This window comes from Teleopsis dalmanni, chromosome X (assembly GCF_002237135.1).
Source record: "Teleopsis dalmanni isolate 2A chromosome X, ASM223713v2, whole genome shotgun sequence".
Taxonomy (NCBI): domain Eukaryota; kingdom Metazoa; phylum Arthropoda; class Insecta; order Diptera; family Diopsidae; genus Teleopsis; species Teleopsis dalmanni.
The window spans coordinates 36,216,358-36,229,758 of record NC_051848.1 but is presented as its reverse complement, the minus strand read 5'-3'; the positions used below and the strand labels follow the sequence as shown (position 1 = coordinate 36,229,758).

Sequence of the window (13,401 nt, the reverse complement as noted above, 5' to 3'; positions counted from 1 at the left end):
GTTGAATACATAAACACAAAAATTTGACAAAAAAAAAATTAACGATGACGAAAGCGAAAAATAAGTAAGAAAAACGTATTTATATGTACTTATCGGCGAACACTCCTAATCCTGGCATATCCTCAAACCCCAGCATATGCACACATCTGCACAATCGAATGTACATACGAATCCAATAAATTTTTGCACCAAATTAAGACATTGAAGTTGATAAAGAGTCACAGAAATAGGAAGAAAAATTATATTTGGGTTATTAAAATCCATTATTTTTTAATTAGTTCTGGAATAGATTATCTTCTGAGAACATATGAAGAGAAGTTATATTTTGGTTTTTAGAATCCATTTTTTGTAATTAGTTTTGGAATAGATTATCTTATTAGAAAACTGGGAAAGAAGTTATAGTTCTTGCTTTTAAGAATCCGTTAATTTTTAATTAGTTCTGGAATCTTCTAAAAAAACAATATGTGAAGTTATGGATTTTGTTTTTTTAGAATCATTTCTTTTTATTTAATTCTTGAATAGATCATCTTTTAAAAAAATAAGGAAAGAACATATGGTTTCTAGTTTTTGGAATTTATTTTTTTTATTTAGTTCTTAAATAAATTTTATTCTAACAAAATATTTCCCTGCTACAGTTTTTTGTAAAAAATAAGTAAACTGTAGTTTAAGACCTAGCGGGAAGATATATAGAATTACTTTAGATCAAGTCAGTTAAAATGCCTTTGGTAGAAACAAAGACCATTTAAAGTAAGTAAAGTACTAAAATAATTAAGTTAAACGCAGTTAATATCCTCATTATAAACTAAACTTGCTTGCTAATTTTTATTGTCGACACTGTTTCCTCTTCTCCTCAAGTAGTTTACAATTGTCATTTTTGGATATAAAATCCTAGCTATAAAACCCATCATTATCGTTGACAAAAGTGAATCACATTTCTAGGAAATGGATTGTTTCTAAAAAAACATTTGAATGCTTTATTTTTTGTCAAGATTATCCACTGCCAAACGGTTTATCAGAATCGTTACAAGTTCTATAATTGTAATCTTAGCTATACCTAATAGCAATCTCACACTCGAAAATAGTATATAGCTTGAGCATATTAGTTTGAATATTTCACAGCTCATGGTAGCTTTTCATTTATGCTATATTTAGTTTAGCTAATATATTGGTGATTCCATCTTCTGAGTGGGCTTTCATCTAGATCAGTGATTTTTTGTTGTGGTTACTTTTTGAACTCAGTCAAGATATAAGTTGTTTTACTTGATTTAACCTTCTACACTGATTAGTCCTCTTTGCTGGGATTGAAAGAAATTAAATTTGGTTTTTTTCGTAAATTTTAAAATTTAATAAAGAATATAATAAGATCCTTTATCGTCTTAGTTTAATCTTGTGGGCTCATTCAGTGTCCTCAGAGGTAAAATGTATTAGCAAGACACTACTTGATAGCATATGTTTCAATTTAGAAGTCACTGGATGAGCTTACAAGATAAAAGAATCAGATTTTATTATTTTGTGCAAAGAAGATTCCCTTTTTAATGTGATGACTCCTCTTTTCCATTCGTGTTTCAATAAAAAGATGTTATTTAAGAATTTTTCGTAAATCAAAATAATTAAAAATATTTTTTTTTTATTTTGTTAAAAGACAAAAATGCACTAGGTGAACTTTTCAAGTGTGTCAAATCCTTCTATTTTTACTTTAGTATCGAATCTCAAGAGAAGACTGCAATGAAAAATTGTATTTTTCGGGAACGGAACTTAAGCTGGTTGTTTCCATTAATTTTAGCAACTGAAATAACAAGATACGTTTTATTTTAACAGTTATTATAAATTTTTTTTATATACACAAACCAATCCAGAAGTTTCCTCTTGATGACTTTAGACTAAATTCGAAACGTCAAAAATTTAATAAAAATTATTGTAAAAAAATTTGAGTCTTTTTTAAGTTTTATTATTAACAATAATAAAAAATTGACCAATTGACCTGTGACAACACTATATTAACCAATACACTATAAACAGAAACTAATAACCTCTACTATATTTAGGTTAATTAGGTTTATTGAATAATCTGCAGATTCGTTTTGTGTTTAAAATTCTAAACTTGACTTTTAGAATATAATATATTAAAATTTAATATATTTTGTCTATTAACTATTCTTCTAGCTTAGACAATGTGCTTTAATATAAAACATTTTTAGCCAAGCTGGTTAGTTTGCTTGATTACAAAGTACACTTCACTCATCAGTTCTAGAAGTAATGCTAACCTATAACGTATATATTATAGGAAAAAATTAAAAAATTATAATTACAACACTGACTGCTTAAAAGTGTGAGAAAAAATAAAATTATTTTCAAGCCGAGAATACAAGTATCATTATATTAATGATTTAAGTATCATGATAACTGTCATGATAAGTATCATAAAAACTATCATGATAGGATCAAAATAATTCTAAGATTTTTTTGTGGAAAGACCCAAATATAAAAACTACTCATTTGAATCATCAAAGTCAATTTAAAAAAAGTAGTATATTTTAAGTATGTGACAAACTCTTCATAAACTTTATATAAAAATTTCTCACTGTGTATGCAGGGCACAAAAATGTGCGTATTTCGTTGTGTGTTATTTGTCATAACACAAAGACAAATAATAGTGAACATACGTTACACATATTGCACATAAGAGTAGTAGCAACAATAATAACAACAACAACACATAAACTAAAACCACCTAGAATTTAACTTAAATTATTGACGAAGTTAAGGAATAACGAACGTGTAATGTGTGTCTCTGCCTAAATATGAAGAGTGACTATTTTTAGCAACACAAACGGCTACCAAAAAACTGTAATGACACCAATACAAAAAAAATCAGTTTAAGGCAGAATAACAACAACAACAACCGCGTCGGTATTATTAATATTGTAGAAAAAAGAAACAACAAAAAGAGAATATAAACGAAGGTATTTGTAAGTTGTATTAACGTGGCTGTAATAATAATAATAATGTGTATGAGTGCTTGTGTGTGTGTGTGTGTATATTTGTTGGATTATTTTGTGTGTGGGAGCTATTGGCACCAAATGATAATTTCTGAAGCGCACGGTAACCAAGGAGCTAAGAGGAGTGTACAAAGTTAAAAAAAAAGCCGCTTATTGCTTTATTAGCATGAAAGAGAAAGCGGTATTTGAAGTTGTATAATTTCTGAGTGAGATAGCTACTGACTTGAAATGAAAAAGCAAACTGATTGATATAACAAAGTACAGCGAAGAAGACATTAACAGGAGGAAAAAAAAATAAATATACATAGTTTATATATATATATACTTGTATGTGCCTGTGTAGATATACAAACCAAACATGTGCACTGTGTATGTATGTATGTGATATTGTAATGTGCGTAGGCGAAAGAGGTTCAAAGCTTCGAACTGTTATGTGCTTTATTTGTTGCGTTAGCAGCAAAAAGCTTACAGTGCCTAATGCACTTTTACATATTAACAACAGTTGTCATTTGTGTTGATATACGCAGCTGTACTACATTCAACACACACACACACACACACACACACAGTGAAGAAGATTTGACTCCTGTTGAATTTAAACTTTATATTTCATACAACACCGCACCATACCACACCATACCGAACCATACCGTTACACCTAAACAAACTTTATAAGTTCAAATATGTGCAGATTGTATGAACAAGTATGAATGAGTGCGCTTGTCTATAAAATGCACAATATTGGCGCTATTTCCCCTTTGCAAGCTCTGCAGCCTGGAAATTTCTACTTTTTATGGTAAGAGCAGCAAATTTGAAATGAAAACGAAATAGAAGCGAATTTTTTTTTGGAACACTTGACTGCTTTCGTAGCTTTCGTGGTGATGCTACCTGATGCTATGTTTCAGTTCATCCTGGTGAGTGCAGACTGAACGTCGTTGAGCGGTTAAATAGGCAAAGCAAAGCTGTAAAATTATTCTAAAAATTGGCATTCAAAATTATTTTGATTTCTATTTAAAGTTTTATTTATTTTTATGTTCAGTTTTTAATCAACTAAAAATTGGTTTCAAAATTAAAATTACATAAATATTATTTATTTATTTTTTTTTTTTTTATTGTTTTCTTAATTGTGTACACCAAGTCAGTGTTGCCTAATTTAAATATTCCTGCTGTTGATATTTGTTGCTGCATCGAACGTCTGACATATGGCATCTTCTGCGGATGTCAATATGTGCGATAATCATGAAATTATCACAGCTGTTAGCGGGTAAGTGCAATCATTTTCAAATTCCTACTTTGTGTTAAACCGAAAATTGTGCATAAAATCCATAAATCCATATAAAATGAGGACTGGGTTAAGTCCATTAGTTGTTGACATTTGGTTGGAGGATTCGAAAATTCAAAGGACCTGTTGAAACACAAGTGAAAATACTATAAAAGTTGAAAAGATTAAGAAAATCTGTGCACTATGAAAGTGGCATTTCTCGAAATAATATATATAAATTTTGTTCAACTAATATAAAAATTGTAAATTAAAATAAAAAAATATTTAGAAATTTTTTTTTTAATTATTAAACTTTTTTAACTAAAAATTTAAATAAAAATAACATATTAAAATTAATATAAGGTATAGAAAAAAATTAAAAAAATAAGTGAATGCTATTATCAATCCTAATATATTATAATAGAGAGATATATACTAAATAATATAATGTCAAACTTAAAATTTTGAAAATTTTTTGCAAGGCTTTTAAAATTTTGTAAGAATTTTGTTAAAATTTTGTGTGAATTTTGTATGGATTTTGTATGAATTTTATTAAAATTTTATGTGAATTTTGTGTGGTTTTTGTATGAATTTTGCACAAATTTTGTGTGGACTTTATATGAATTTTTTGGAAAGTTTGTACGAAGTTTATGAAAATTTTATACAAACTTCTTATAGATTTTTCATATATTTCGTATTTTGACAAATTTTGTATGGATTTTATTTGAATTTTGGGTGGAATTTGATGAAATTAAAAAAAAAGTTTTATGTGACATTTGCATAAGAAGTACTGTGATTTTTTTTATAAACTATATGTATATTTTAGGCGATATTTACGTAGATCTAATACAAAATTTTGTACAAATTTTATGATGATTTGTACGAATTTTGATCGATCTTTTTGTAGATTTTATACGAGTTTGTTTTACGAAGTTTTTCTAATTTGTTACGAATTTTGTGCGAATTTTGTACGAAAAATTACAATTAATACGACTAATTTATCAATACTATTACTGCATATTGATGCGATAATAAAAATCTACATTTAAATTGTAATTAAAAAAAAAATCTATTCAGATTATTTCTTAAATAATCATTATTATTACCTATTATCAAAGTGTCGATATTGTTATCACTATCTTAAGATCTATTGTGCCCCTACTTGATTTCAGAATGATTATAGTAAAGATTAAGTAAAACTAATCCCTGGTTTTTTAATGAGGTGTAAATCAATCTAAAATCTAAGTCAATGTAAGATTTCAATCCTCTAAAATCACCAAAATGTTCGATGGTTTACCAGACCTCGATTTGCTATATTGCAGTTCTGTTACTGCATCTATTCTTATTGGGAAAAATATTCGCTCTTCCTGCTTATCCGAGCTGTTTTGAGTTTTGAGTTCCTCTGCGAAATGTCTAAGGCTTTGAATGATTTAAGTTACGAAAATAACTTAACGAATAGTTCTCGTTTCTCTTTGAAGCGTTCATAGGACTATGTAAGCTAAACTATCTGCCAGCTAAATTGTTTAAGATATTCTAATAAATATCCGTAGCCACTCAATATTTGGCTCAAGTCCACTTCATCATGTTTTCTTGTACGATTAACCTGATTAGCCATAAGCTAGCCAATAGACCTATTGCTTCTGCACGTAAAAAGTGTGTGATATTATTTCAATTACTTATCTTACAAATTTTTTTAAAAATGTGATAATATAGTTAGATAGTTAAATACCACGCATCGACATGATAGGTTTTTAGTGCTGGCCAAGATCACGTTCTCACACGACAATAACTAATTTGACCAATATCGAATTTCGAAAGTTTGTTTAATAAAAATAATTATTTATTTTATTGACCAAATTTTATTATATATTTTTTAACGGGTTAATTGGTCAATTGTTTAAATAATAATCAACCATAAAAATTATATTTAAAAATGTTTTTTATAGTCACCAATATTTTAGTGTCTGTAATCAATAGTTATCTACAAGGTAGATAGTAAAATAGACATTTTATATTATATTATATTATATTTATATAAGATAATTTCTAGTAGTTTTTTTTATTCCAGTTTAATTCTTCTATTCCCATATTTAAGGAAATGTATTTTATTATTTTATTTCAATAAAAAAATAAAGGGATTAGATATGCTGTGAAAAATGAGGTTGAATTTAATTAATAATTTTTACGAATCAATCAATAATTTAATTATAAATCGTAATGAATTTTTATACATAAAAGAAAAAAGGAAATTATAAAATTATAGAAAGATAAATAAAATAAATATATCTAGTAATATTTAAAAGCCAGATTAAAGGTCTATATCATGCATATCACAATAAATTAATATCAGATATATTCAGAATGACATTCTAATTGCAGGTAAGTACTTTGTTAATTTTACTGATAGTTTAATTATAGATTGGATAATAGTGTTAATTTTATGTATACATTATCTTTTGATTTAATAGAGCCACACAGTGTCATTTTTTATATTTCTGTAATTTTTTTACATTTTTTATTTTATTATAACTCGTTTTTAAACTGAGACATAAGGATAAAAATTTTAGTAACTATAATATTACTAAAAAACGATATTTTTTAGTGTTAATAAAAATTAAATATTTAAATAAAATATTATATTAATTATTTTATTTGGCGATACACTTAAGGAAAATAATGAACTATTATTATAAGTCATTAATTTCAACAGAAGCAATAATTTCAAAGTTTATGAGACGAGTTGGATGCTATAAGGCTGGACAATCCTGCCAATGATATTTTTATATCAATAACCTTCTAGATTAGAATACATCTATACTGTAGCAAAATAATTGGTATTATAGTGAAATATTTGTTAATTTAAAAAAAAAACGAATTAACTAGCTATAATAGTGCTACATTCCTACACTTTAAATTTCATTTGCAATTAAAAAAATATTGTTAACGCTAATATATAACTACGGCCTTAAGGTTAAGCCCAAATTTTATTAAACTATTACAAAAGATAAGTGAGAATGCAATATCCTAGTTTTGGTTGTAAGTCCGTATTCGATACAACCTACTATTTTAATCTCCTTAAATGGTTTTAAAGGTGTTTGGGATTTGAAGTCAAGCATGCAGTCAAAATCTATATAAACAATAATCATATTTGTTTACGATAATTCCTTTAGTCCAACTGAGTCCCAATAATTGTAGACGCTGTATATATATATTGACGTATATTTTTATGTAGACAACATTTCATTATTAAAAATTATTTCTATTAACTTTATGTTTTAGGTCTATACATAAATATTTACTAAATCATTGATATTCAAAAGAAAGGTACTCGTATGTATTCTTGCTTTAAATGAAATTTATGAGACTTAATAAATTATATTAAAATTAATATAATCTAATTTGATTGTGTTACTTTATTTTTAATCCTAAATTGGTTTTTACTTTTGATGTTAAATTTTAAAAAGTAATTCCTAAAAAACACGAGTGAAGAGAGCAACATTATTGTAACCAAAATATTGCTCACGGAAATTACTATTATACATTGTGAGCCACTTACGATGGAAGCCAATTATGTACATATTTAAATTAATAATTTCCTGTATTTTAATTGCTTAGTTACTGCGTATCTAAGTCAACCAAAAATACATACAAGTACCGCAAAGCATTTGGTTTAAGGGGTTTTAGGATGTACCAATTTAGAGAATAATTTGTGAAAATTGTAGTGAAATATATGGCGTGTACTGCACATACTAGAATGGGTGTACTTATAGCAGATTCTCTAAAAAAAATAGGAGTTCTAGACAATATGTGTAGTTGCTTTACAAATGCATTAGCTTATTTCTATAATAGTTAGTAAGTGTATTAAAAGAAAAAAATTTTAAGTTTTTAATACCATAAGTTCCAGACCTATAAGGCTTTGAGTATTTACATATGAAATCAATTTTGAAATGGCTAAAATTTTTTTTAAGTTCATAGTTTAAATAATTGCAGGATTTTTTTTATATTTAATTAATAACTTTAATCATTAATTTAAAAAAAAAAAAATTTAAATATACATCAGAAATTTTCATTTTTTTTTATTTAGATTTATCATAAATTTTATTAAAAAATTTTAAATTTTTCTGACGGTATTATTTTTAATTGTATCTTTAAAAATATTTACATTCTAGAATGAATAAATTTCTTTATATTCTGCCTCACATTTTAGGTAACATCACTACATTCCTTTCACTTTTTCCTGATCTTTAAAAAAATCTTTAAAGGATTCAATCTTTTAACAATGCAATCTCATACTTTCCTAAAAGCTCAGCTTCAGAAAGCAACATTTTATAATACACAATATAGCATATAAAATCTTTATGGACATAGAGGCAAAACTGTTTATTATTGTGGTCTATCTATATAAGTATAAAGCCTTTGATAGCGTATAGCATAACGCACTCATGCCATTTTCGATTGATAAATCTGGGGCAACTTTTGTAATCGAGATTCACTTTTAGTGTAATTTTCATTTTCGATTAGTTAATCTCGAGAGAAATGTATAACACTCGAGATTAATTTATAACACTCGAGATTAATTTGCCAGAGTAGGAAAATTACCCTGAAACTAATAGTTTTTTTATATGACTGGCAAAAGAACTGTAATCGATCCAATATATGTGTTTATGAAAGATGTAAATGTCTACTAATACTATTGCAAAAATGTAAGACTATCTAGATTGAATCCAGATTTACCAGTCGAAAACGCTAATATAAGCTAGCAGACATACTATTAAGTAATTAATAGTACTCATTAAACTTTTATTTGAAATGAGACAAACCTGAAATGAAAAAATTTTGGAGTACCAAAAGGCCAACAAATTAAAATCTATAAAATACATACCACACCAAGCAGGGAATATGAGCCTGAGATGTGGGGTCTAATATTCGAATCATACAAAAGCTACAATCCAAAAGACTGGGAATTTTGGTCAATGCAGTATGGTTTAATTCGTACGGCATCTAATATAGAGTTCTATAGATGGACAAAGTACTACGTAAATTCTGTACAAGACATACCATTTGATTACTTTTGCATAACTCAACTTTGTCTTTGAACTCAATTTAACTGAATTGATTATAAGAATGATATATATAATTATTGTTTTCTTATAATCTTTTTGTGATATTAACGTCAGCATGACAGTAGTGACTTTTTTACTTAATATATAATATTTAATAACAAGGTTTCGAACAGTCGTGAATTACAATAACCAAAATTTCATTATTTTCATGTATTGAACTTTTGGAATAACCACACAGCCGTTTCGAGTACTGCCAAATATCCATCATTAGTGGTCTTGTAATTATTTTCAAGACCTTGAATTACATTCAATTATTCGTAAAAAATTTTTTGAGTCTACAAGTACCAATATATATGTTTCTTTTCCTATAATAAGAATCAAATATATAAATATTTTTTTCATGTAATAAATACAATAAAGAGATTTTGAAATATATTGAACTATAACAACGAAAATTCTTTTTTAGTATTATTTTAATTAATTAATAATAAATTTAATTAAGTTGACTTGAAAAGCAAAGAAGTTACTTTGAATTGAATGAAATACTTAACGGAAATAGTTGGATTTATTTAATCCTTGTTTACATTGACTGTGGCGTAAAAGTACATAAATACACACAGTAAGGATTTACATATATCCATGTATAAGATAAATTTGGAATTTTTTTTGGAATGTATATAAAATACAAATACTGCGGAGACATCAAAAATGTATTATATGGAAATAATAATTTGTCTCTCAACCCTTTTAATACTTTATCATAACCTAGTTTTCTCTCTTTTGCTATGTCTCTATGTAATAATGCTGACTTCAGTATTGCAAAAATACATTACCACTATGGTAATTTTATCATATTTTGTTAAAATATATTCATCTTTATCGTATCTTTATGAACTCAAAGCGATATTAACCGCTGTTGATGTTGATATTAATACGAATCCCATTTTGGGAATACTTTCATTGCTTTTATATGTTGATACCGCAACAGATAACAAACGGCCTAAGTGTTATTGCGCCCTTAATGAGGGCAACCACAGCAATTTAGTAACCTAAAATATTTTGCCATTTTATTAACCCTTACGGTTTCTTAAATAACTTATTAAACTCAATGTTTGGAAATAAATTTTATATGCCTACGTACATAGATATATTTGTGTGTATATATATTTTGCATAAATTACATGCTATAGTAAATGAAGATAGTAAAAAAAAACTAATTATTTCAATCCATAGTAAATCATTCAAAAGTTTCTGCACAATTTTTTTTTCCTTTTTTACTGTTGTGCCTCTATTTCATTGATAAGATAATCAACTTAATCGTTTATAGTATCAATTATAATTTATAATATATCACAAACACACGCTGCCAGTGCAAACATCCATCAATTGCAAAAGAAATGTACACACTCACCCAGTAACTCACTAACGACCGACCGAATGTAAATATCGGCTTTTGTGTTATTAATTATCACGTTCTGCCATAGGCGTACATATGTGCGCACATACAATGCATGCTGATGTGCTCCTATGCAGCACTCAATTTCGTTTACTACGTGCATTTCTCTTTATACGGGTATTTTTTGCCTCAAATTTCTAGATACCATACGTATGTCTATATATGGGTATGTAGCTATGAATAAATCATAAATATACGTAGCAGACCCTCACTAAGAAGTGAAAGTTTTTAGTTTTGCTGTAATTCGACATTTTCACATACAATTTATCTTCAATTCTGTTTATGATGTATGCACTTTTCTATTCATTTTGAAATTTTGCCAAAATGGAAATTGCAAAATAGAGAGAAATAATACAAAATTATGTGGAACTCACAAATCTGCCAAATTAACATAATTAATGTGTCCAAAAATTGTCGGCCAGTCTATCTGCAAACAAATTTGTGTACAAATATAAATAAATGGGCCAAAGGTCAGTTTATACAAATGGGATATGTTGTGCATATTTTTTCTCCTATTAAGGACAAATCCATTTTAATGAAACTCAATAGAAGACTATAATACATGGTGGAATAGGAACTTTTATATATCAATAAAAATGTTTATAACCAATGAAACCTATTTTTTGGGGCGTGTGAAACCTATCATGGGCCGTCAATACCATCGTCATGATACCGGTGTGTCAGACTCTTACCGACTAAAACACCATACCTATTCATCAGAGAGACTTTCCTGGAACCATTTTTGTATTACTTCGAGAAGATTCCTGTTTTCTTTGGCTTCCTGTCATCTTCTTTGTTTGCTAATAGTCTACGTTTAGAGTTTCGCATCAGTTTTACTTACTTAGGTGTGCTCTTCTGCGTTGATAAATATCTACTTGATTCTTAGAACGTGTTCAATGAATCTCGCTACAGCGTTCCCAGTGCGTCATCCGATATTACACTTAAACACAGACCTTTCTTCGTACCACTGCGAGCAATGGAAAAACGTGTGGTTGGTATCGTTTTCGCCAGCATCACTATATATACAACTGGTAGCTATTGTATCAATTTTGCTGTCCACCTGCCGCGTGTAACTATGGGCCATCATTCTCGCAAAAACTGTAGGGTTTCTGTTCTAGCTTTTCTGGTGTCGATGTCTTCGTTTTTTTGTATCGCTATCTAACTTTTTTTTTATTTTTTTAACTAGCAGGTCGATTGGTATTTCTCTAAAGCCGGAGCTTCCAATAGTGTGCAGTAAGCTACGATTACTCTAAGCGCTGCTGTTCGTTGAAGTGTTGCATATTTCTTCCTACGACAATCTGCGTTTAGCGCATCAGCTCAATCTTGCTTCCGTAGAAAAGAATCGAATTTACAACTGACATCAGGAGCTTTCGCTTGCTTTGCGTGGGCCCACCAACGTTTGCCACCAATCATGATATAATGTCTACTTAAAATAGAAAAGTAGTACTATTACTAGGAATGGAAGTTTTTTTTTTTGAAGTGATTAAGGTTTAAGATCATGGTGCTCTTAATACACCTATCGTTACAATGCAACGATTGTTCGTTTCAATGTTAATAATCACAATCAACTTACAAAGGAATCAGATCTTAAAGTATTATTATAAACATTACTAGAATAGTTCGAGTAAGTAAAAGTTAGATATATTCTAATATAACGCATTGTCATAATATAATAAACAATTCTGATGCAGAAACTTATGCTTCACAATATCTTCAGAACTAAAAAGTCAGTGTTGGAACCATATTTCATATTAAATAGTATTCATTTCTGCAATATATATATAATTCTGCAATTATATGAAAGTTAATATATAAACAAATATATATATATATATTTTTAATATATATACAATTAATCAGAACCTAAAAAAAATTTATAATTTATTTAATTATCCGGATGTCCTTGTTATTCCTAATGCATTTGACTATTCCTTACCACATATAAGGTAATATTGTATGTACAATTGAATGTCTGTCTGTCCGTCCCCATTTGCCAGCATTAGAATTATTGTACAGTGTTTACTTATAAAAACTTGTAAAAAATAATTAAATAAATTTAGAATTAATACAATAAAGCTTTTAAACTAAAACTAATTTTCATTATTACCAATTTAATTAATTTTAGAAAATCAATTTAACTTAAACCTCAACCAGTCGTTGCTATTTGCATATAATTAAAGTTGTGGTTTTGTTAATTTCACATTTCTGGCATATCCTCAATACTATTCACTAATTTTAGTTGTCAAAGACTTTTTACCAAATTTATTTGACATATAAATTTTAAATAATTAATAGAAAATTTGGTATATGCACATGTCAAGTAAATGTTTGCACTACCCAGATACGAGAATGACATTTTTCTATATGTTAGAGTTATAATCGCAGTACAATTCATTACTTTCTTTTAAATATTTTTTAAAAATCATAAATATTTAATAAATATTATAGTTAATTATTACGTATTTTTTTTTTATTATTACGTTTTATATATTTGTTGCATTAATTAATTATTATTAAAAATTTTGTGGTACAAAAATAAAAAATTAATTTAAATTAAATTTTGCTCAGAAAATTTATTTTGTGTTATAAATTTTCAAATTTAAACTGCTTATATATATATAT

General features: G+C 27.4%; 1 protein-coding gene across 1 annotated transcript in view; it reads left to right on the top strand.

The window, feature by feature from the left end:
• The first annotated feature begins 4,136 nt into the window (after positions 1-4,136).
• LOC119687710 (receptor-type tyrosine-protein phosphatase N2) overlaps positions 4,137-13,401 on the top strand; it is a 78,164-nt gene continuing 68,899 nt past the window's right edge. The window contains exon 1 of the mRNA XM_038102123.1: positions 4,137-4,263. Within this exon, the coding sequence (XP_037958051.1) occupies positions 4,218-4,263 (46 nt within the window). The 5' untranslated portion in view covers positions 4,137-4,217. The remainder of the gene's footprint in view (positions 4,264-13,401) is intronic.